Source organism: Sebastes fasciatus, chromosome 13 (assembly GCF_043250625.1).
Source record: "Sebastes fasciatus isolate fSebFas1 chromosome 13, fSebFas1.pri, whole genome shotgun sequence".
NCBI lineage: Eukaryota > Metazoa > Chordata > Actinopteri > Perciformes > Sebastidae > Sebastes > Sebastes fasciatus.
In genome coordinates, this window is record NC_133807.1 from 12,136,219 (window position 1) to 12,160,593 (window position 24,375).

The 24,375-nt window shown below is 43.8% G+C and overlaps 1 protein-coding gene across 3 annotated transcripts in view; it reads left to right on the forward strand.

The window, feature by feature from the left end:
- grin2ba (glutamate receptor, ionotropic, N-methyl D-aspartate 2B, genome duplicate a) overlaps positions 1-24,375 on the forward strand; it is a 159,244-nt gene that overhangs the window by 86,076 nt on the left and 48,793 nt on the right. For all 3 annotated transcript variants that reach the window (XM_074655518.1, XM_074655516.1, XM_074655517.1), the window contains 3 exons: positions 8,276-8,419; positions 9,140-9,410; positions 18,026-18,218. In XM_074655518.1, coding sequence (XP_074511619.1) covers positions 8,276-8,419; positions 9,140-9,410; positions 18,026-18,218 — 608 coding nt within the window. The remainder of the gene's footprint in view (positions 1-8,275; positions 8,420-9,139; positions 9,411-18,025; positions 18,219-24,375) is intronic.

The following is a 24,375-nucleotide window of genomic DNA, read 5'->3' on the forward strand; positions in this document are numbered from 1 at the left end:
GTGGTTCGATCCCCAACTGCCCCGGGTCACATGTCGATGTGTTCTTGAGCAAGACACTTAACCCCAAATTGCTCCCGAAGGCATAGCCATCGGTGTGTGAATGAGTATTTAGATTAGATCTGATGGGCAAAGTTGGCACCTTAGCAGCCTCTGCCATCAGTGTGTATGAATGTGTGTGTGAATGGGTGAATGCTGATGTAGTGTAATTCGCATTGAGCGGTTGGAAGACTAGAAAAGCGCTGTATAAATGCAAATCCATTTTAAAATGCAGAGCATATCTGCTTTGCCAGTCTATGTCACTGCGTATCTATAATGTCCTACAAAAAGTAGTCACTCACTTTCCACCTTATTATTTTTGCCTTCGCCTCAGCCATACATCGCCAGAGACAAATACACAGATATAAAAGCCCTTCCTTCCAGCCACCCTATTTAGCCTCCTTAGCCTAACTCTAGGAGACACACTCCCAGACACACACACTCGCAGAGAGAACTATTACCATTCTACAAGGACCAGGGGACAAACAAGAGCAGCAGCAGGAAAAGCATCAGACTGCAGAGGCCCCTCGGTGGGTCGTCTGCTAAACTTAGAGCAGAAATGGGCCAGAGAGAAACGATCTGTGCATTCGCGTGTCTGTGCCCGTGTGTGTCTGAGTGTTAAGTGGTACTAACTTCCATTCAGACACTGTCTGATTGTGTCAAGATGTGAAAACACAACACCATCTCCCAGTTTAATTTGTCCCCTCCAGTTTCTTTTTTCAGATTTGTTTGTTTCTCTTCATCCTTTAAAGCCCTGGAAGGAGGACGGCGGCTGGAGCCACATTGCAATCAAAATCATGTCGAGGCAAAATTAGTCAAATACTCTAATGAAGACCTGTGTTTTTTTTTTCTTTAATTAAGGTTCAAAAAGTACTTAAAATAAGGTCACTGTTAATTAGATGATGGTCTGACAAATGTGCGAGCTAATTAAGCTCGTATGTGTTTGATTAAAGATAAGTAGGCTCCCATGATAAGAAATGTGATGATGAGGCACGAGAAGAGCGAAGCAGAGGGGAAAAAGAGACGCGGGGAGTGAGGGGAGGTTTAATTGAGGTAGAGATGGTGTGTGTGTGTGTGTGTGTGTGTGTGTGTGTGTGTGTGTGTGTGTGAAGCGAGGGACAGAGAGGAATGACGGGGGAGCAGAGAGGAGGGCTTGTCATCAATACGTAATTTCGGTGCACGTGGCGATGGCGGCTTGCGCTCGCAGGCTTTATCTGAAATGAACGCGCTTGTGTGTGTGTGTGTGTGTGTGTGTGTGTGTGTGTGTGAATGCCTGTGGCTGTGCTGAGTTTATATCTCCTGCCCATTGTCTTTTTAAATTCACTATATTCAAGTGAAGGCCAGCTGTTCTCCCCCTCCCTTTCCTCCTGCCTCACCTCCCACTCCAGCTCTCTTTTTTCATCCCTTTCTCTCTCTCTCTCTCTCTCTCTCTCTCTGACTCTCTCTCTTTCCATCAGGCAGTGCAGCAGCAGTCAATAGCAACCCCCAACTCAAGTTCAAAGGAGCCTTTATAGGCAGGATAGAAATATGCATTGCCAAAAACCTCCCAGCAACAGACACCATCATCATCATCTCTCTCTGGCTTGCTCTACCTTTTCTATCTCCGTCTTTGTCTCTCTTCCTCTCACACAGTTTCTGTCTGTCTTCGCCTCGTCGCTACTTCCTCACAAAGAAGAATATGGTTTATTATAAATGTCCTTGAAATCAATATTGTTGTTAAGATAGTGTTTAATTAGGATGTATTCCACATTATCTGCGGTCGTTCTTCTATCAGTATTTCAAGATAGGTAATCATGTAAGGTGTAATACACTCTGATCCAAGCGGTTATCTTAAAATATCACGACACAGAAGTTGAGGATTTGCCTCTTTGTTTTTTTTTATTGTGTATTATTACACAGCTTTGTTGAATACTTGATTCTGATTGGTCAATCACGGCGTTCTACGGTCTGTAATTTCTTTATAGCAGACCGTTGCTATGCATAACAGACTGTTGCTATGGGCGCAGTTCTGATGTCAGACTCTGGAGGACTGTTTTTGTGTCAAATTATTGATTTCTTAAGTAAGTAGCTGTGTAATAAGCGGGTTAATGTACAGCTAGCGGGTCATTGTTGTGAAATAAACCACGGCCAGCTTGCTGTACATTATCCCTTACTTATCCCACTTTAAATAAAAGAAGTATTTATTAGAAGTCTTCACAGGTTCAAAACGTTATACCAGATTTGAGACGGACCTAAGTGAACCCGACATGCGTGAATTAGTATTTCAAAAACAGAGATCCAGGTTATCTAAATTGTATTTCTCCTTACTTTAGAGTTATTTTATTTAATTATTCTATTTTATTAATATTAGTTGGTTTTTTTTGTCTTGTTTTGTTCTCCCTTCTTCTTTTTCCTATCTTGGTATGCATGTGTGTGAATGGAACTCCTGGGTAGGTGGGTGGGAAGAGGACCGGGGAGGGACCGAGAGCTGCTGTAGAGGGGAATAGGTTGAAGTGGGGTTTATGCGTGATAATCACAGACCATTGACTGACTGGTGTAGCCGGCGGATATCCGGGGATAAGACTTCCTCTTCCATGTGCTGCTCATTGTTTGATTTGATTAGCAACTTGAGATGCGTGACTGAAGTTGGAGCTGAGAGACGACGTCTATGATCGTATGGACTCACAAGCAGCCAGCTTACAAGCTAATTTTAAACCAAGAAAAAGCTAAATCATCGTCAGACGATAGCTGGTGGGTTGGAAGGGGGATCCCTGCTCTGTTGCTATTCCTTATCTGATGAGAGGGTTGCACTGTAAAGGACAGGAGATGTCGTATCCTGTACAGATTGTAAAGCCCGTTGAGGCAAATTTATGATTTGTGATTTTGGGCTATACAAATTAAATGACTTGACTTGACTTGAGATTGTATTTCGGCCAATGTGTTCCGCCTTTTTTGCTCTCCACATCGACTGTTTACCTGCATTCAACCAGCTTGCTGGCCTGCTCAAACGTGATTGGTCAATACTACTCGGACTACCAACGGAAACCAGAACACTTCGCTTCCAATATCAAAATCTTGTCCTGTTGCCTACAGACTCTGCATTCATATAATATAGTTTCCAGACCCGTGAGGAGCTCTAGTATTTAATTTAACACATTAAACACTCATTATATTTTAGTGCTTCCTGTGGTTACATTTGAACTCTGTAAGAATGTAAGTGCAAAGCGTGTTCCCATGTCCCATGTACCCGTTTATTTGCTTTATGTGATCAGTGTACTATACACTTAGCAGTGTAGCTGTGTGAGTCGTGCTGTTTTATCGTGCTGTTACGTGTGTGTGTGTGAAGTGTGTACGAGCGCTTGTGTGTGTCCAAAGCGACACCCCAGTATTAGTCCGTGATTGCAGTCGTGATTTGTCATTCTGTGTTTTGTATTGTGTGCGTTCGAGTGCGCCCTTCTATTTGAGGGTGGCTTTTGAACGCAGCTGTGCTTGTGTGCCTGCATACGAATGTGTGTGAGGCTGTCAGTGTTTAAAGCCGTTGCAATTTGTGTATGCTTGTGTGTGTGTGTGTGTGTGTGTGTGTGTTAGTGTGTTTGTGTGTTTGTGTGTGCATATTCCACAGTAAGATTGGAAGTGGGTCTATTTCTTTTGCAGTCACTGATGTGCCCCTGTGTGTGTAATTGAAATACCTGAGTTATTGACTCTCTCTCCACCTCCAAGCCAAATAACTGCTCCAGGAGTGTGTGTGAGTGCACTCGTTTGGAGGCTCTGGGGCAGAGCAGGGCCTGTCAACCATGGACTACACACACACACACACACACACACACATGAAGAAACACACACTAATGTAACAGAGAGCCCTACTGAGGCCAAACCTACACGAATTAGCAAAAATTAGAGGCACAAACATACACATATGCGTTGATACAGAGTGACACACACACACACACACACACACACACACACACACACACACACATACACGCGCACACAATGAAACACACATAGATATGTCTCTTTCCACCCCACCCCACCCCCCCAAACACACACACACACACACACACACACACACACACACTTCCCATAGAGGAGGGCACACATGTGTCCCGTCTCTCTTCTTCCTCTCTCTGACAGCAGCGGTCCTCTGTGGTTGAACAACTCAGGCTTAGCCTCCTCCTGCCTAAATGGCTGGCTGCCTGCCTGACACACACACACACACACACACACACACACACACACACCTTCACCGGCTCCTGGCTTCCTGCCCCTTCACTGCTCACTCGCTCCATATACAGGATCACAGCCGTCTGCCAGCCTGCCCCTCTTCCTCTCCATTCATCCTATTGTCACCACACTGTCCTCTGCCTTCGACCCTCTGGAGGCTTCAACTCTCATCTCCGTCCTCGCTGCTTTTTTTGTACATCTCTATCTTTTTTTTTATTCTCGCTTGCTTAATTCCTTTCTTTCCCCTTTTAGTTTCTCTCTCTTCTCTTTTATCTGATCCCCTCCTCTACGGTTTTCTCTCTCGCTGTATCTCTCCATCTCTCCCCTGTGTCTCCACCGGCCATTCATCCTGCCGTATTGTGTGCTGTAGTGTATTGTTGTCTGTGTACAGTAGCCAGCGCTGACGTCAGCCGTGGATCCACAGAGAAGACAGCGACCGGCTCGGGAGGCGCGTTTCAAAGCCTCGCTGGCTGGCTTCCCTGCGCCTGGCTGACTGACTCGCTGGCCTCGCCACCCCCTCTGGGAATTTTAATACTCACTAATCGATCACCCTGTGCCAACAGAGGTGATAACGCGGCCAGACCCTAATTATTGTTGCTGTAAATGAAGAGAGGTGTTTTGCAGCACTTCATTTTACCCAAGGTTTCTTATCATTCAACCGGCTCCCACTAGAGATTTCTCTTTTTTTTTCACCAGCGTATCTTTCCTTCTCTCTCTCTGCTTCTGTCTCGCTTTTCTTTTAGCATGTATTTTTCCTCTAATGAAGATTCTGCAGACCTCTGGCACTCTGAATGAGTGCGTTGGACAGTACATTAATACTGCTCTTAAGAAGAGGGAGATAGGGAGAGGAAGCCAGAGGAAATGGGTAGGGGTGGGGGGGAGGACAGGGTGGTGGGGTGCTGTATGGAGGATAAAGGGGGGAGCGGGAGTGCACGAATCTGGAAATTCAATTATAACTGTGCCCTGGCAGTAATTCCACTGGTATAAATGGGACGGCAGAGCGCGAGAAGAGATGGATAGAGATGGATGGAGGGTGAGAGGAAAAAGAAGAAGGCAGAGAGGAGATAGGAAGTTGAGGAACAAATGCAAGTTAGCTGAGTACAAAATACTTGCCAACCCTCCGGATTTTCCCGGGAGACTCACGTTATTATCATTGCCCTCTCCCGGTTTCCTCCTGGGGTCACAATTCTCCTGTATTTCTCCCCATTTATGACAAATGTTCACACTTTTTTTCCTTATTCGTTATCACAACATGTTTCTGGCACTGTACAGCATGTATAAGCCCTACTGTTTCCTCCCGGACAACAATAGAGTGCTACAGGAATGAGTCCTAAAACCTGGAAATGAGTGAGCATTTAAGCACTTCAGCTTCCCTCGTCTGTGAGTTAATGGGTTTTTAGTTAGATGCCTGAAATAAGGTCTGTGGTTAACACAAGCTTAAGAGAATTTAACATTTTGTTCTACAACATAAAATACATCAATAAATATCCCACTTGTGAATTTTTAAGCTTTTATGTGTCTTAGAAAAGACGGTTGCCAACAAGTGGCTAAATGAGTCTACTAAATGTCATCACTCAGACTCGTCAGCCTTTACAGCCTCGTTGTGTATACTCACGCTCATTCGACCGTGGTGTAGTTCATTTACAGCCTAACGTTAGCTTTTTACTTCTGGGAATTCCATTTACGCTTCAAATATCATAAAAGTGGTGTTCATTTGTGGAGATTATCTTGCTGAACAAAAACGTGCAAGTATCATAAACGTGTGTTTGCCACACAGCTTATTTTCTACAATAATCCGAGGGAACCCAGGGCGATGCTAACTTCCTGGTTGGCCTACAAAAATACATCATCCCTGGAGCTATACAGCTACACCAAATGTCGTTTCCTGGCAGAAGAGAGCTGCTCGCGACACAGCGCGGTTTGAGCTGCGCTTGCCGCTGGCAGCGCACATCACAGCGTGTATCGCCCCAAAGTTGGGCTTTGGTCAACGCAGCAAAATGTCGTCATAGCGTGGCGTAAGCTGTTGGAAATAATGTGTTTCAGAGTGCAGTGGGGCCGTTGTCGCCGTTTTGTCTTAAAGGGAGTTGTGTTTACCGTATTCACAAGAAGAGTCCATATGAACGCCCCCCTCTTGTGGTATGCACGACCTTGTAAGTTTCTGACAGCTCATAGTTCATGAGTTGTCAGAAATGGCAGAGGCCATGGAAGTTCATTTTTGGTACATTATAAGTGAATATATCGTAATTTTAGTCGTATATTGTTTTTCTTCGTAATTTTATGATGTGTCTGAGGAAAATGTTGATATTCCCAACGGCCTCATCTTTCTCCTCTGTCATTATACCTTTACATTTACTGCATTATGTTACCCAACATAAACGGCAACAGTAACGTTAATATTGCTGTTGCTTAGCAGCGGTGTTCGCACGACTTAACCACTTGAACGCCAAACATATCGTGTACACGACTTCCCATGTTGTAAACACGAGCTGACGAGTTTCATTTGAAGGCACCAATACTGAAGCAGAAGCAAAAAATATGTGAATGAAATGAAAGAATGACTGAAAACTGATGAATATTAGTTAAGGCCAGAGGTTTATGCTAGTTCACGGCCACAGGGGCGAGTTATTCTGTATTCTTTCCTTAGAATTAAAAGTCAAATTAAAAGTATTCAGGCCTAACATCAAAATGCTGCTGCGGTGTACTTATTATTGCTATTTTCACTCTTTAAAAGTCGCCAGAATGCAGGAAACAAAGTTTCTGAAACTCCTTCCTGCGGGAGGACCCCGCGGCTTTTGTTTCCAAATCCTCCCTATTTTTTAATTCTCAAGGTTGCCAAGTATGGAGTACAACATCTGCGCGTGCATCATTATTTCATGATTTTTGAAACACAGCCTTCTGCTTTTTTCATATTTCCAACAGCACGGGATGATAATGACATATTTTCAACCTCAGGATGCGGCGCATTGTTTGCGAGAGCGCCCGGCAAGTGTTTCACATGCGCGTCGCAGCTCTCGACATGCCACCTCGACGGCATAGCCCTGATCTCATTAATGCAGGAACAAGGTAACGGATCAGCCCGTTTGCGTCCCCTGGGAGGGGCAGGTTCGCCTTTGATGTCGAGTGAAGCGCAGAGTCCTGAGGAGCCAGAGAGATTTCAACACCCTGCACTGCCTGTATTGCCTGTCCTGGCTGTCAGCTGCGACTGACTTACACTGTCCACGATCGAAACGCATCACAAAATCACTCTCATTCATGTAATTAGAAGCATGCATATACAAGAACGTAAACACGCCACTGTGCATTGTGCATACAGGAGTTCAATAACGACCTCATGTGTCGCAGAACTGCAGAGTCTCGTCTAGACTATCATTTCTCGCCTCCTCCTCTCCTTCTGTCCGGCTCAATATTCCATTTCAACACCGGTTGCGAGGCTCAGATATCAGTCTGTGAGCGATGTTCATTGGACTGTCTGTCTCCGACTGTACTGCTGTTCAGATTGCTGTACATTCTCCCATATTTAGATTCAGCCTCTCCGAGGGAAGAGGCTTAGTTAGTGAATGTTTTATGTACAGCGTGTCCTGAGTAGCTCTGAGTGTGCCACTTCAAGTATATTCATTGTCTTAATATCGAGCGCCTCGCAGGTTACATTGAAATTGCGTTGCTCCAACACGGCTGTAATAAAACAAATTGATGAAAATGATCGATGAGATTAAGGACAGCAGCTTTTGAGTCGCCAGAATTTGCTCCAGCCACCCCCGTGTACAAACTCATTAAAGGAGTCATAAAGGCAACTAATGAAAATCATGACCGGTATCATTACAAGCCCACCGGTGTCCTCTCTCGCCTCTCTCCTCTGTGAGCGAGAGAATAAAGGCAGCTAAATTAATGTTCCCACCAATAATGTTACGAAACCCAGCGCCGTCCTTTAAGTAGTATCTGTTCTCCTCTGAGTGTAACGCCGGCTAAATTAAAGGCCAGGCCAATATTGTTACGTAACCGTTTACACTCTGCCTCTTTTGTCTCTTATCATTTCCAGGATGACGACTCCATGTTCTTTCAGTTCGGCCCCTCCATCGAGCAGCAGGCTTCGGTCATGCTGAACATCATGGAGGAGTACGACTGGTACATCTTCTCCATCGTCACCACGTACTACCCCGGTTACCAGGACTTTGTCACCAAGGTAACAGCACTCAAATAGTCAGGATGTAGAAGCAAGACGACACAGAGCAGAAGATGATTTAGCTTCTCTGATAATAGTTATTGCAGCCCTGTACTTTACTTTAAATCTACTGTATAAATAAATAGAAAATATACATATATATAAAGGGGATAATGTACAGCAAGCCGGTCATTGTTGTGAAATAAACCCCGACGCGAAGCGGCATCGCCCTGAAGGGGTTTATTTCACAACAATGACCCGCTAGCTGTACATTATTACACGGCTACTTACTTAAGAAAGAAATAATTTGACACAAAAATGATCCGCCAGAGTCCGACATCAGAACTGCGCCCATGGCAACGGTCTGTTATACATAGCAACGGTCTGCTATAAAGAAATAACAGACCGTAGAACGCCTTGATTGACCAATCAGAATCGAGTATTCAACAAAGCCGTGTAATACATATATACTGTATATATATACACACACACACACAATATAAATAGAATTTCAATATACAGTTTGATGCATATTATAGACAGGTTTGCTAAGCTTTCAGTGGTTGTTATGAACCCCAAATTGAACCTCTGAACCTTTATGATAATCTCAATTTAGAGGATTTTCATCCTCATCAATCCTCATACGATAATGCAAAAATTACCATGGAACTATGTCAAATTACAATAAAAAATAATCTCTTTTGTCTCCTGATCAACCTCTTCTCCCTCTCTCCCATCCAGGTCCGTAGCACCATCGAGAACAGCTTCGTGGGCTGGGAACTGGAGGAGGTTTTGCTGCTCGACATGTCCGTGGACGACGGAGATTCGAAGATCCAGAACCAGCTGAAGAAGCTCCAGAGCCCCGTCATTCTGCTCTACTGCACAAAAGAAGAGGCCAACACCATCTTCGAGGTGGCCCACTCCGTCGGGATCACTGGCTACGGCTACACGTGGATAGTGCCCTCGCTGGTAGCCGGAGACACTATCGTAGTGCCCGCAGAGTTCCCCACAGGTAGGAAATACTCAAATACAAGTCGTAGAGGTCCACTTGTGATTCATAATTAAGATCTAAAAACTCCAGAACTGCATACACACAACATATTTCTGCATTAACTTTTGTTTTGTAACCAAGTCCTTAAACTGTGGCACAAAGGGTGTGATGTCCAGGCACTTGACTTTTACACTGTATTCATGATTGAAAACGCTGACCCACTGCCCAGTCATGCTGTCCAACTGATTTTACAATTATTCTGCTGGTAGCTTGATTTGAGTTTTCCTGATGGTTCAGTTTTGTGGTTTAGTTTAGTTTAGGGTATTAGGATCCCCATTAGCTGACGCCATGACGCCAGCTAGTCTTCCAAGGGTCCGACACAGAAATCGCGAACAATTATATACATTATATACATTCAAACATCTCGTGCAAAAATCACTGTACTTACATTATCTTACATAAAAATGATTTCCTTAAGACACCACTTATACAAAAACAAACAAAAAAATAAATAAAATGTCAGCACGCCTGAAGATTCATTAACTGTTCGTTCATGCAGTTAATTGCATTAGATACACTTTTAATGCTTCCTTGAAAGAGCCTCTGGTATTTGTTTTAGTAACTTGATTTGGTAAAGAGTTCCATCCTGTAATAGCTCTGTACATCACAGTAGATATCGACCTAGGTGGTAAAAGATATCCTGAACTGGCCTGTCAGATAATTATGTCCTCTAATGATGTACACTACTTGGTCCGTAAAAAATTTCATTTAAGACATTCCTGAAGAAGATCAGAAGACTGTTGTAATCTGCTCACTACAGGAAGCCATGAGAGATTACAATGCATTCGGAAATTTGGTTCTTACTTGTGTACTGTGAGGACAGTTTGGTGTTGTTGTGGCATTGTTGTACCACTCTTCCCAATGGCCAGCTGTCTCTGGCTTCTCTCAGATACAATGAACAAGTATTTCTTAGTCTACTGATCCTCAAGTGCAGGTTTTCACTTCTCTTTTTTTTTGCATGCCTAGTTCTTAAGATGCCATTCCACCTTTTCAACCTACCTCTGACAACAAGCTTGCTAAATGCGGCTACTAGCCAAAAAAAAATGACGAGGTGAGGTGTTGTGAATGCAATGTGTCACTCACAGTCCACGTCAGGTTGTATTGAAATTTTGTTAAAGGATAACTTTGGTATTTTTCAACCTGGACCCTATTTTTTCTCATGTGTCTAAGTGACTAATGGAGACAACAATTATTGAAATTGGTTCAGTATTGAGGGAGAGCACTGTAACCGGCAGCTGCGAGGGCAAGTGAGCAGCATCAATGTGACGTTACGTCTACTAAAAGGGCTCAGATTGTTATTATAAGGGTCTGACAACATTATGGAAAGGACCCTACAGAGAAACGAATGCTTTCCTCACCTATTTGTTTTTGTTTGTTATTATTATTGAGTCCAGCTCGAGCAGAAGTCTCGTTGTGAAATCTGAATATCCGTATACTCTGGCTCAAACAAATACAGGCGGCCATCGAATTCAAAGACTTCATCCACATTGTAGAAACCATCTAAATATTCAGCCATGACATTGAAAATCTTTTAGTTAACACTAAGCTACGCTTTCTGTACTTCCACCGTTGTCTTCCGGCAACACTTCATCTCCTTGAGCGAGACTCTTTCCATAATGTTGTCAGACACTTATAATAACAATCAGAGCCTGTCGTGGCAAAAACAAGCACTTTTAGTGGATGTAAATGACGATGCCAGCTTGCCCACACTGATGTAAGTGTTTGTTGGTGAGTTTGCTGTCCAGGTCAGGTTGTATTTAAATGTTGTTATGGGTAATTTGTCTTTTGGTCTGGATTCGGAGCGCAGTCCGCCTACTGAGAATGTGGGTACTATAGGAAACTGAATCACAACTCGGAATTAGAATTGGATCCCAAACGGTGATATAGTACTAGAATGTAATGAGATGCAGCAGTAGCGTAGCCTATTTCTCGCCTAAGAATGTTTTCAGATATAGATTTTGGTGGATTGTTTAGAGAAAGATTATGAGCAGGCTGCCATGGAAAACAGCATCCCTAGCGTCCGTGCTGGATCTAGTGGACATGTAGCGTATGAACGCAGCTTTCCATTTGTAAGAGGAACAATGTGATCTTTCGTCTTGCTAAAGTCACATTGTCTCACTTTAAGAAGGCAGGTTGTATTTCAATCTTCATCATCGGCTAACGAAGACTGAGACTCAATTAAAATGTCTGGAAACGGCCACTGAGTGGACCTTCTTTTGTCAGATTACCATCCCAAGGTCAGGAATGAAAATCTGTATTCCGTCAAAGAGGACGGAGCCTGTGGTCGCAATGCTAACAGCACACTTGACACCACAGAAGGAACACTGAGCCTTTTAAGATGTCATTTTATTTTCAGCTATTTGTATTTTTTCCCGCGAGACAAACTGACCTTTCCTAATAAGAAGTGAGGGAGCGTCTCTCCCCGCTGTCCCCACCGCAACTCCACTGGAGGTCATTCTAACCTTTGAAGGTCAAATGTGGAACCAAAGTGACATCTAAGTTGGGGTGCTTTATCCACTGAACCTTTTCACGCGATCTGTCAGGGACACCTGTCAGACTGCCTCATGTAACTGGACTTTCAGTACTTGGGGGTGGACGGACGCTTTTAGAAAGGCCAACTCTCAGCGGGGATCTAACTGTTAGTGATGGCGCCACCATGACAACTAATGGAAACTTGAGTCTGTTTTACTCGCAGCAGGACAGAAGAACTTACTGTAGAGCAGGTAGTATATTCACGCCGGACATATGAGCCTGATAATTTGTTGGTGTTTGGCTTGTTGATATACAGTGAAGGGGAGATATTACACCGCCGCCTGTCCTCGGCAGTTTCTGGGAAACGGTGGCCAGGCGGAACCTGAGATCGTTGTGCCGCTCAAGCACCGTAACTCAAACTTTCTACCTCTGCTCCCTCATTCGGCATCCACGGATGATTTACTCTAAATGGGAGTTGCGGAGTGTGTTTTTGCGAGCCCGTTTGTGTGCCTCTACGAGTGTGTTTTGTGCGATGTCTGTCTGTGTGTGCATTTGTCTGTGAAATGTGCGATTGGTTTATGGTTTAATTTGCGTGAGAAAATAATGGGTGAGTGTAATCAAATGGGTTCGGTGCTATGGTGTGTACCTCAAACGGCGAAGGGTGTACCTGAATGCAACTCTGTGTGTGTGTGTGTCAGTTTGTCTGTTCCAAATTAAGGTTACACTCTATAAAGTTTGATATATCACCAAATCAGTTATGTAAATCACACAACAGCTCTGCTCTTGATTTATGCTGCCAGAGAGATGATCGTGACTCGCTCGTGTACTGCCTGGATGATTACAGAGCGGAGCTGGCAGAGTGGCTGCGTTGATAGACACAAATAAACCTCTTTCAGTTCACATTGAATTATCATGGGATTAATCACACGGGACAGAATGACGGATAGCGGGCTAAATGTCATCCACTCATTTAATGCGTGATGCAGAATGTGTGTCGAGTCTAACGTAAACAACAAAATAAATCATTAATTCATTTAGAGTTTGCTTGAATAAAACTGGTATCTTTTGTATGTATGGAAAGATATTTTTTGTAAAACATGGCAGTATGCATGCAAAGATATTATAGTTTAGTTTGCATGTTGAATATAAGTCCATGTGCAGAGGGCTGAGTTTCTGCTCACAGCACTGCTGCTGCTGCAGGATCTGTGCTTGTCAATGCTGCCCTCTGCCAATAACATGAACATGATGGGAGGATGTTGCTTAACAGCTTCAGCAGTGACGGTCTGTAAAAGCTGCACTGAGAGCAACCTCGCCTTCGTAATGAGTTGAATCTGAAAGACTATTAAAAGATGTTTCTCGGCTGAAAATCCGCGCTTGGTGTGAAACAGCCTTTGGTGGTTTTTAGTTGTTTTATTGCAGATGCATTGACATCCTGACGATAGCAAACTGCCAGGAGCTCTGATAAAAGACAGATTTGAACAGAATACTGGCCTGAATTAACCCGGATGAAGATTAAAAAAAGCAAGAAACGATATTATATTTGTAGGCTTTTATTCGGCATTCAACTGTAGATCTCAATAATTCAACCAACCCTTATTTCCGAGTTTCAACTTCAACATCATAAAAGCCACGTGAAGCCGGTGGTGGCAGTCAACCACGGCAACTTCTGAGCTAACGCAGAGCGAAAGGACACCATGGCACAGCGTGCTCCTGATGGTGTGGCGGTGTGTGCTCTTGGTGAATCCAGCAGTTCAGGGTTCAGCGGAAGGTGCTCGCTAGCTGTGGGGCGAACTTGCTTACAAGGCACACTTAATAATTTGCACCATGTGTGATGAAGAGCCTCCAATTCTCATGGGTAATTCTACCAATGTCGTCCTTAAGTGGCGCTCTGGGGAACCATCTCTCCTCCTCCCACTCTCTTCCTTGCTTTCTCTTTCCTCCTTATTTCACGCTGTTGTTCCCTCGCTTCTCTGTGGTTTCTGTCTCACTGTTTCAGGCTCCTCTGACTCTCTCCTGACTCTCTATACTCCCTTCAGTTTTTTTTTCTGTTTCTTCTTCTGCTTCTTTATCTTTGTGTCTCTGCCGCTGTCTGACTTTTTCTCTCCGCTCACTCTGTCCCTCTTTTTCCTCCCCATCCCTCTCAGCTCTCCCTCTCTTACTAACAGCTTTTTCTGTCTCTATTCTTCCTGATCAGTTACACACTACCGCTGCACACACTGTGCTAACGTAACCACCCAATCTGACATCACTGACAATAATAAGCTGTTTCCAAAAATACCCGGTGATACGGTAGTTCTGCTATTACGTTCTCCAACTCAATTTGTCTGTTTGTGGATACTCTTTGTACGCGGTCTACTTCTACATGTGCGTATGCTTATCTGTGACAGGGAGTCAGCATTTGCCTTCAAACCGAGTCAGTAGCCAGTTTGCAGGCCAGAAAAAAAAGGCTTTACCACAGTGCTGTTCATCTATAACACTGCCGGATGACATGTCGGTGTTGTGACATTTAAGCACGTCCTGAGAGATGTATGAACATATACACGTCACGCAGCAGTTCCCAAGATGTAGAGAATAATACACCACACGGTGCATGCTCAAGTATAGCACACGCACACACATACATCTTCCCATGAAAGGATTTTTTATCGCCATAAGATAATAAGAGGGAAGTGTGCAAAAAGGAACAAGTGATGGGAGTGAGTGTGTGAGCAAGTGTCAACAGTGTGTGACATTAGATGTGGTCCTGGAGGGCCGGAGCTGTCAGTGCAGAGGTCCCGCGAGGAAGGCAGGTTGCCAGGCCGCCTGTCTATTTCTGCCCACTGACATGGTAGTGGACCGGCTGACATGTGGTCATACTCTGTCAAATAGATGCAGAGCGACTGATGGACAGAGAAAGGGACAGATAAATTGACTTGAAGGCATTCAAGTGTTTCACTGAGAAGCTGTGTGACCTGAACCCAGAGGCGTCCAGCGGGTCCCCAAACAGAACCATCAGTTATTGGCCATTTTCAGATGTCATAAGGGCACTTGGTGCTGGGAGTTTAGATAAGAGCAGGCTTTCGATGTGGAAGGATTCCACGTTAAAGTGGTACGAAGTTAGTTAGCCGGGCACGCTAAGGTTTGTATTTAACATTAGAGCAAGTAAACACACAGTTTAACCCATTCCTTACACGTTGCTCTTGTGTTTTTGGTTTTGGAGAGATGATATAAAAAAAACTAAAAAACATCCAAACTCTTTACCGAGTTTACTACAGCCCCATGCACACCGCTTCAACATGTGAAGAAGAAAATTGTCAGACCTAGTTACGGTTGCTATGATTGGACAATCGCTGTTCAGGGTAGGTGTATTACTTGCATTCTTTCTAATAGCCAGCAGAGGGCGACTCCTCTGGTTGCAAAAAGAAGTCTGATTGTATAGAAGTCTGTGAGAAAGTGACCTTACTTCTCACTTGAATTATTACCTCAGTAAACATTGTAAACATGAGTTTATGGTCTCAATCGCTAGTTTCAAGTCTTCTTCAATACAGCATGATGTTCATTTAGTAAATTATGGTCCCATTTAGAGTCAAATAGACCATAAAGCAGGGGATGCTTTAGGGTGTGGCTACCTTGGGATTGACGGGTCGCTACCACGGCGTTGTCCGGTCTGGGTGTTGTCTGTGTTTTCATTTTACAACTTTAACCCTTTCACAGTGTGATTTCTGTTCATGAAAGTTAATTATAACATTGGCGACGGCCGAAAACCAAGATGGCGATGGCCAAATGGCTATACTCAAGGCTTCAAATCCGTAGTCCAAAAACCAATGGGTGACGTCACGCTGACTACGTCCATTTCTTATCAATAGTCATGTTGGGCAATTCAGGATGAAGAAAGTAAAATGGTAAATGGACTGCATTTATATAGTGGCTTTCTAGTCTTCCGACCACTCAGAGCGCTTTACACTACATGTAGTGACATGTAGTGACATGTCACCCATTCACACACACATTCATACACTGAGGGCAGAGGCTGCCATACAAGATGCCAACCTGCCCATCAGCATCAAATCTAAATACTCATTCACACACCGACGGCACAGCCTTCGGGAGAAATTTGGGGTTAAGTATCTTGCTCAAGGACACTTCGACATGTGGAATGGAGGAGCCGGGAATCGAACGCACTCTACCACTGAGGCACTCTCCCTTCTTTCTTAACAGCTGCCTTGATGTGAACCTTGAGGATGGTCCTGAGCTTCTAGCTGCTCCAATGGATGTACTAATTTGCCAGTAGTGTAATTCCGTGGTTGACTAGGTGCTCGCAACCCTCACATGTCCAAAACACTAGTCCCTGTCCAATAAGGACCTGTGACCCTAAACCCAACATGCATAAATTATTTGAAAACTATATATATACGAATATAGATCCACTTTCTAAACTGGATCCAAAACAATTAGACCCCTTGAGAGCCGAGCCCAAGTTCAATCCCACCCATTAGCTCCAACCTGATAAAATCCTGACAGCGGCGAACTGGAGAGCTAAATGATTGGTCATTAAAAAGAGATAAACATTGCGCACTAGGGCAGCATGCACTGTGTGTCATCAATTAATGGTGACTATTTGTCATGAGTTAATCATACTATCAATAATGGCGGTTTAATATAAATGAAACTCATTATTAAAATGTCAGCCATGTATGAATAGATGCATAATAGCCTAATTTTCATAGTGAATCAACTCTTCTCACAGCGTTTCTCTGTGTTTTTCTTTATTTGTTTTAGGTTAAAGGGGACCTATTATGCTTTTGTGCGTTTTCCCTTTCCTTTAGTGTGTTATATAGTTTTTTGTGCATGTAAAAGGTCTGCAAAGTTACAAAGCCCAAAGTCCACGCCAAAGGGAGTTACTCTCCCCCACAGAAACACTGATCCTGAACTGCCTGAAACGCCTTGATTGAAGTCCCGTCTTTTCTTCCATAACTTGGTGATGTCATCAAGTAACACTTTTGTTTAATACCTGCTTAGCTGCTAATATGGCATGCCCTCAAACAAAGGTAGTTAGATTAGAGCTGGAGCGGAGTCCGAAGAGTTTGGGCCAGCTGACCAATCAGAGCAGACTGGGCTTTTTGGGGGGGGGGGGGCAGGAGCTGAAACAGAGCGTTTCAGACAGAGGGTGAAAAGACGTGCTGCAGCACAGCTGGTATGAGAAATATAAAGCGTTTTTGTTTTTTTAACATTAAAGCATTTAAGTATGTCCAAAATAAAAGTTTGCAACTGAAATGAGCATAATAGGTCCTCTTTAATGATATAGAAAGAATAGATTAAGAAACACATTAATAAAATAAATCAGATCCTTTTGGGCCGATACCGGTAAGTCTGTGATTAGGTGGCTTTCATTAAGCTATTCGCATGTGAGTTTGGAACATCCTCAGCCAATCTTCCCATGGTAATTAAAGGTAAAACAAAAACAAAAAAAACGCCCAAATCCATCATCCATCTAATCACTCTAATCCATGATAATGAACAGCAGAGAGGGACAGTGGGGTGGAGGAAGGACGGGCATCCTGGTGAACAGTTGAATAGGTTGATGGATGATGGAAGGGCACCGGGAGAGATCGTCAGGGAGACCGACAGAGAGACAAATTATTGTTCATAAACGGACAGATTGCCAAAAGAGAACAGGACTCAGGCAGACAGGGGGACAGATAAACAGGCATACAGACAGTGCAAAGGCCAACAAACAGAGACAGACAGTGCTTTAGACAGACAGATGGACAAACACAGCAAGGTGATAGACGCTTAGTCAGGCGGGATGGGAGTGCTATTCATCTGCTCTCTGAGTCATCACATAGTGTGTGCTCTGTCTCTTGGAGTGCGTTCAAAACATGTACACTCTGTATACCCTAACAGAATTATCCCTCCCTCCCCGCTTTAGCTTTATCCATCTGTTTGTCTCTCCTTTGTCTCTTCACTTTTCCACATATAATCCTGTTCACGTCTCTCATTTTCCCGAATCTACTTACCTCCCTATTTTTACTAATCTGTCCGTCCCCCTCCATCTCCATCTTTTTCGCCATCTTTCTTCATTGCACGCCTCCTCTGATCCTTCTCTCTCCTCTTTCTCCATCCAGGTCTGCTCTCCGTGTCCTACGACGAGTGGGACTACGGCCTAGAGTCCCGCGTTCGCGACGGCGTGGCCATCATCACTATGGCGACCTCCACCATGATGATGGACCGCGGACCTCACACCCTGCTGAAGTCTGAGTGCCACGGAGCTCCCGACAAGAAGACCCCCATCTCAGGCAACCCCAACGAAGTGCTCAGGTGAGTGCAGATGGAGGCTGGATTGTATAGTTTACTGTCACTGTTTACTGAGAGCAGTTTGGACCCGTTACCTAGACAATAAATGAGCTGCCTAGTCGTTATCACATGTGATGGACAGTTGTGCCAAGTTAGCTGTACACTTATTAACAACACGTCCAAACTGGATTATTTACACATTGCAGTGGCTTTTTAGTGTTAACTTTAATTATTTGGTTAAAGAAATACTTTGATATTTTGGGAAACAAGCTTCTTTGCTTTCTGGCGAAGACATCTTGGATGAAAAGATTGATACCTAGCTAGCCTGGCTCTGTCCAAAAGGTAACAAAATCTGCCTAACAGCACCTCTAAAGCTCACTAATTGACACGTTATATCCAGTTGCTAGGCAACCAGCAAGTCTCCAGAAGTTACTGCTCCCAGTCGGACACACGATCCCTCTGGAAAACAGAAAACTGTTGCTTTTTACACTTTGTTTTTTGTGCAGATTAAATAAAGGAGATAACATGATACAGTGAGCTTTAGAGCTGCTGCTTGGCAGATTTGGTTACCTTTTGGAGCGAGCCAGGCTCGTCGTTTTCTACTGTTTTCAGTCTTTATGCTAAGCTAAGCTAACCAGCTGTTGGCAGTAGCTTCATATTTAACGAGCAGATATGAAAGTGGTATAAATTTTCCTCCTTTCACTCTCAGCCAGAAAAGCTCTCTTTCGGGAGTCGAACCGGTGGACATTGCATTTATGTGGTCTTTGACCTTAAACATTAGGCCACTGGGCCACCCCGAACCTTTGAAGTGATTTAATTAGCAGTGATTGTTGAGTTGAGAAGTAAGTGGTGCAGTGGATTTTGGGATGCTGAAGGCAACAAAAGAGATTTTGCTTCTCTAAATTGGAGAAAGAAGGAGTTCATTAAAAAAAAAGGCTGCCTTTTTAGGAGCCTTTTAAATGGGACCATGAATACGTTGTGACATCTTCAGTCTTGTAATGCAGACTTTAAAGCAGACAACCCTAGAACTGGGACTAAGGTCACATACTGTATGTCTGTTTAGTAGTTGCTGGCAATTAATTGCGCAATGAATGACATTCAGAAATCAATTTATCTACATCAAGATAATTGGTATCTTTGTATATATCTCTTATTGGACAGTTGGTGTTCTTTAAAATGAGGACTGCATTTCAATGTTGAACTTCCTGTTGAATGTTTCCACTTTACCCCACTCTCCCTATAGATTTTAAATCTTCACAGTATCTGTTATTGTGAGAAACTCTCGAGTACACTGCAGGAAAAATGTTCTTTCCCCCGCTCTGTGTGCTGTAAAACAAGCTCCATTTTTGCCCTAAAGCAACCTGCAACACATCCCATGAAAACTAGCTCTGTGGTGTAAAATGTATAATGCAGTATAGAAGCCACATGTTTCAGATTTGGTCTCATTTGTATACAGTCATTTATTTACAATTACACTAATGTCTCTGAATTAATGTGCCAATGATTTATGGATGCTAAAATGCCACACACACAGTGGCTTTAAAAACGTGCACAGGTTCAGCATGCACATCAACACAGGGCATCCTGGCACAGATCAGCACAACCACAGATGCAGCAGATGCAGCAGATGCTGGCGCGCACACACAGACAAACACACACATGCACCTTCATCCCCTGCATACTGTGATCATCCTCCCCCCATGTAATAATACCCTACGCACACAGACGCCCCCTTCACATGCCCCCTTCCTCAGGAAAATCCAACCCCACCCCCTCAGCTGTCCGTCTCAGCAGCAGGCCTTTTGAACTGGTTGTGAAGCGCGGCGTTCGGCGGCGCTTCGCTCTGCGCGCTGCCTAATTGGTCCCAATGGCGTTTCAGTCGGCGAACACTAGCCCCTGTCGTGCTGTGCTCCAGAGCTCAGCACAGTATTATATTCAGGGGCAGTTTCGCCGCTCTGCGTGTGTCGGCTGAAGCTGTATATGTGTTTTTTATTGTGCTAAAGAGAGACTGTGAAGGCCAGAGGTGCGTGCGTGTGTGTGTTTGTGTATCGGTATTGTAGAGTTTGTGTGTGTTTGTGTGTGATTAGGAGCCGTCCTTCTTGGACACCAGTACTCAGGGGGTTTGAAAAGCAGTGCTCACACTAACAAACAGAAATACATATTGAACCCTCTCAGGTTGTTCTCATACAACCGTTCGTAGCAATACCTACAAAAAGTAATGCACTGTAATTCGTGTATAACCCACAGAATCAATTTGTATGTAATCCACGTAATCGTGAACCAGGAAGTATAAAGAGTGACAAACGCCGTGTAGGGAGGAGGTCGGGGTGGATGGGCCGGTGAAAAAAACACCGGACTTTCAACCAGGTGACTGATTTTCGTATCCTATGCGAAACCAGAAGTCAACGTTGATTTATTTGTCATGTAACTTCAGTACTTAAGTAACACCACTTCCGAAGTTATTTTAACCCAGATGTTGACTTATTTGTCACATAACTTCCGTATTTAATTAACGCCAATTCCAAAGCTATTTTAACCGAGATGTGACTTATTTATCCTGAACTTAAGTAGTTTTGTTGCCTAAATCTAAGCAAGTAGTTACCTGTCAAGACGGAATTTTATTTTGAAAAGACTGTATGCATATAATGTGCGCAAATTGACACGTGTTGCTGGACATTTGTAGGAGAACGCACGCAAAATGAGGAATAACTTTTCGTAAAATATCATACCAACTGTTGTATGAGGATACGTTGACCCTCTCGCACTGACTCACACTAGTATTTAGACGGACATACACATATCTCTTTATGTTTTCTCCCATAATTTCACTGCCAACTGCAATCACACATTCCTCCAGAAGCACTAGTTTTCGCATTCACACTCATACAGCAGCAGGAGAAAATGGAAAGCTACTGTAGAAACGCACCTTTTTGGATTGTGCACCGTGTACTGTATGAGGGATGTGGATAATTTCCGTGCTCCGAGCTTAACTGCATCCTGCACTAAGGCAGCAAAGCTTTGTTGTCCGTTCCAGTAAACTCTTTAGATGTCATTTCAACCCCTGTCTTGCTTGTTCACTCCTCTCTGAAGCTTTGCATTTGTTTCACCGCTGCTGCTCACTGCTTTGAGATAACAGTGGAGTTTATGGCAGCTGCTGTTGCCCCAGAATACAATTCCCCTGTTCTGTTGGTCTGCCGTGCAACACTCTGTTCTTCTCAACTCTGCTGTGGTCTTTTCTGTGCTTCTCTCTACTCTGTTCATCTCCGTCATGTTCTCCTCTGTCCTCTCTTGCCCTGTAGTCTTTTTCTTTTGTTCTGCCCTGGTCTGCTTTTATACATCTGGTCTCTGCTCTGCTTTGTTCCACTTGATTCTCTTCAGTGCCACTTTCCTGTTTTATCTCCTCACACCTTCTTCTCTTCCCCTCTGTTTTCTCCTCTCCTCTCCTCTCCTCTCCTCTCCTCTCCTCTCCTCTCCTCTCCTCTCCTCTCCTCTCCTCTCCTCTCCTCTCCTCTCCTCACACCTTCTTCTCTTCTCTTCTCTTCTCCTCTACTCTCCTCTCATCCTTTTCCCTCCTCTCATCCTCTCCTCTCCTCTGCTCCTCCCCAGCCATTGTCTGCGCTCCAGACCTGCAGTTTTATAATCAACTTAGCTGTGTTGATGATTAGATCAGTTGCGAGCGCTGCTAAGATCCTTCGCCCCTCGCTGCCTTAACTAAATTTGTTTGGCGATAACCTTTGTCTTCAAGTGTTCAATCAAGAGATTAGCATTTGGCCTACAGTCTATATACTAGAAAGTGAATGAATGGCCGGTTGCCTGGCTTGCTGACTGCTTTGGTTGGTCGGCGGGATGGACGTCCCGCTGCCTGGTTGGTTCACTACTAAGTGAATCAGTGGATGAATAGATGAAAGATGGGTGGAAAGGGAACAAAACACTCTTTCGTTGGACAAGATACCCTTATATTCAATGGCTCTCCAGTGAATTCAAACATCATTAATAAATCAGGTCACAATTAATTCTTCGAAAATGCCATGTAATAGCTCAAAAACAAAGCCTCGATCTCTAAAGCTCAGTTTTTGCTTTGAGATATTACTCCATGAAAATCAATTGAGCCTAGAAACTGGTCAGACTAATCTTAAACCTATGGGGACTGGTTTAGAGCAGTGGTTCCCAACCTTTTTTGTAAGGTCACAGCCCTTCATTAACACCACCAGTCATGTTCATTTGAATTCATTCCAAACTGGATATTAACTGTTAACTGTAATCATCTAAAAGTGGATATAATAGTGGATGTTACAATACTTTTATACAATTGAACTGTCAATGTATTAGGATGGTTTGGTCAAGTTTGCTTTCTACTACTTGGAGCCATTACTTCTAGCTAACCATACAACTCCTCTGGTTGCTTTCTAACGAGTTTTCATGTACTCTTAATTGCAATAACACCTAAATGAATTGTTATTCATCAGAAAAAACGGTAATAGTAATAACTCTATGCCAAAGAGTTGCTGTGTAGTTGGTTGCACCAACAATAAATCCAAAAACGCTGATCTATTTGTTCTCCTGTCACGTCCCTTTTTGGTTCCGAGCTATAGACCAGACCAGCATCACGTCATCGCCGAGGCTGCGCTCCCTTTTGGGGGGAAGAAACTCGCTGTCACATTAAACAGGAAAATGACGAAAAGCTGTTGTGTTGCGGGTTAATTGAGGCTTTCACACTGAGATTTGAGGCACATAGGATACGTGAATATTCACTGGTAAATAGCTAAAAGATGCTGGTGACAGTCGCAATACTATTGATGGATAGAGAACGTTAGCAAGTGGGAGGCTGCTGTAGTAGGCCTACAGTCATACAGTAGCAGCATCAGACCAGATCAGTCGTCTCCAACTAAATCTCAGCCGGCTATTAACAGATTGGTTATTTACAGACAACACTTAGCCTAACGTGATTTAAGCAATTTCCGGCCACTGTGTTGGACGGTGGAAGACTGAAGGGACATGGCGGTGATCAAGTATAGTGGATGTTCAGGTTCAGGCAGGGTTGCAAAATAATGGGTGTGTAAAACAAACGTTTGTATAACAAGAGATAAATGCATATGAACTTGTCAAAATTACAATCCTAACATACGTCAAATTGCATTGACATCTATGGGATCTTTTGGATCCCAAAAGGGGACAAGGCCTTCTCTTTATGCGAAGTACTCATATATGCCGGCCTGATGTGTAGCTGACTTGATATGTGGACGTATTTCTCTAATCAAAACATAAATTCAATTTTTTCAAATTAGTCAAGCTGCTCTACAATCTTTCCACGTACCCTCTGGCAACTGCAGAAGTACCCCAAGGGTACAAGTTCCCCCTGGTTGTGAACCACTGCTTTAGAGGATGACGTGAATTTCCGCCTCTCAAAGAAATCACCAACTCATGAAGAGCAACTATTTAACTGTAGAGCGAGCATGACTCAGGAACTGCTTGGCCTAATTCTCGCTTCAGATTTAATCCGAGACAGACAGGAGAACAGCCGCCACATTTGGAAAAAAAACTTTTTGATTGAAAACGGGCACTTGTCATCATTCATTTTACAGCTTTGCGAAATGCTGCATGTTATGAGCATGTACATACATACCAACCACACTGAACAAAGCTAAACGTGTGGGGCAGCTGTGGGACTCTACAGCTGTGTATAGCAGTCTTCTGGTAGGGATTGTGACTAATGGAGATGATCACACATGACTTTGTAGTTTTGATCACACATCGCATGCCTTTCAAGCTTGCGGAATACAAACGGGTTAGGTCAGTAAGGGACGCATGGACATATGTTAATCATTTCTAGTTTACATTTCAGTCTGCCATTGAATGATGAAGAATCGCTGTACGGTCACGGCCATCTACTTGACTTTATAAGCCATACATTATGCCGATCCCTCTCTGCTGCTTAGCATTTCCTTGTTCAGCCCTTAGAGCTCCGTAGAATACCACAAGAGAAGGACACGTCACTCGGCTAAGTAAATTAAGTCCTCTGTAGCCAGCGCTGTGACATTCCAGCTAATGCTACAGTAGGAGCCTGACAAATGAAGATAGCAGAAAGAAGAAGAAGAAGAAGAGAGCAAAAGCACAGAGAGCAAAAAGACACAGTGAGGGAGAGATGGAACGAGAGACCGCTGGTGAGCAATACACAACAGTG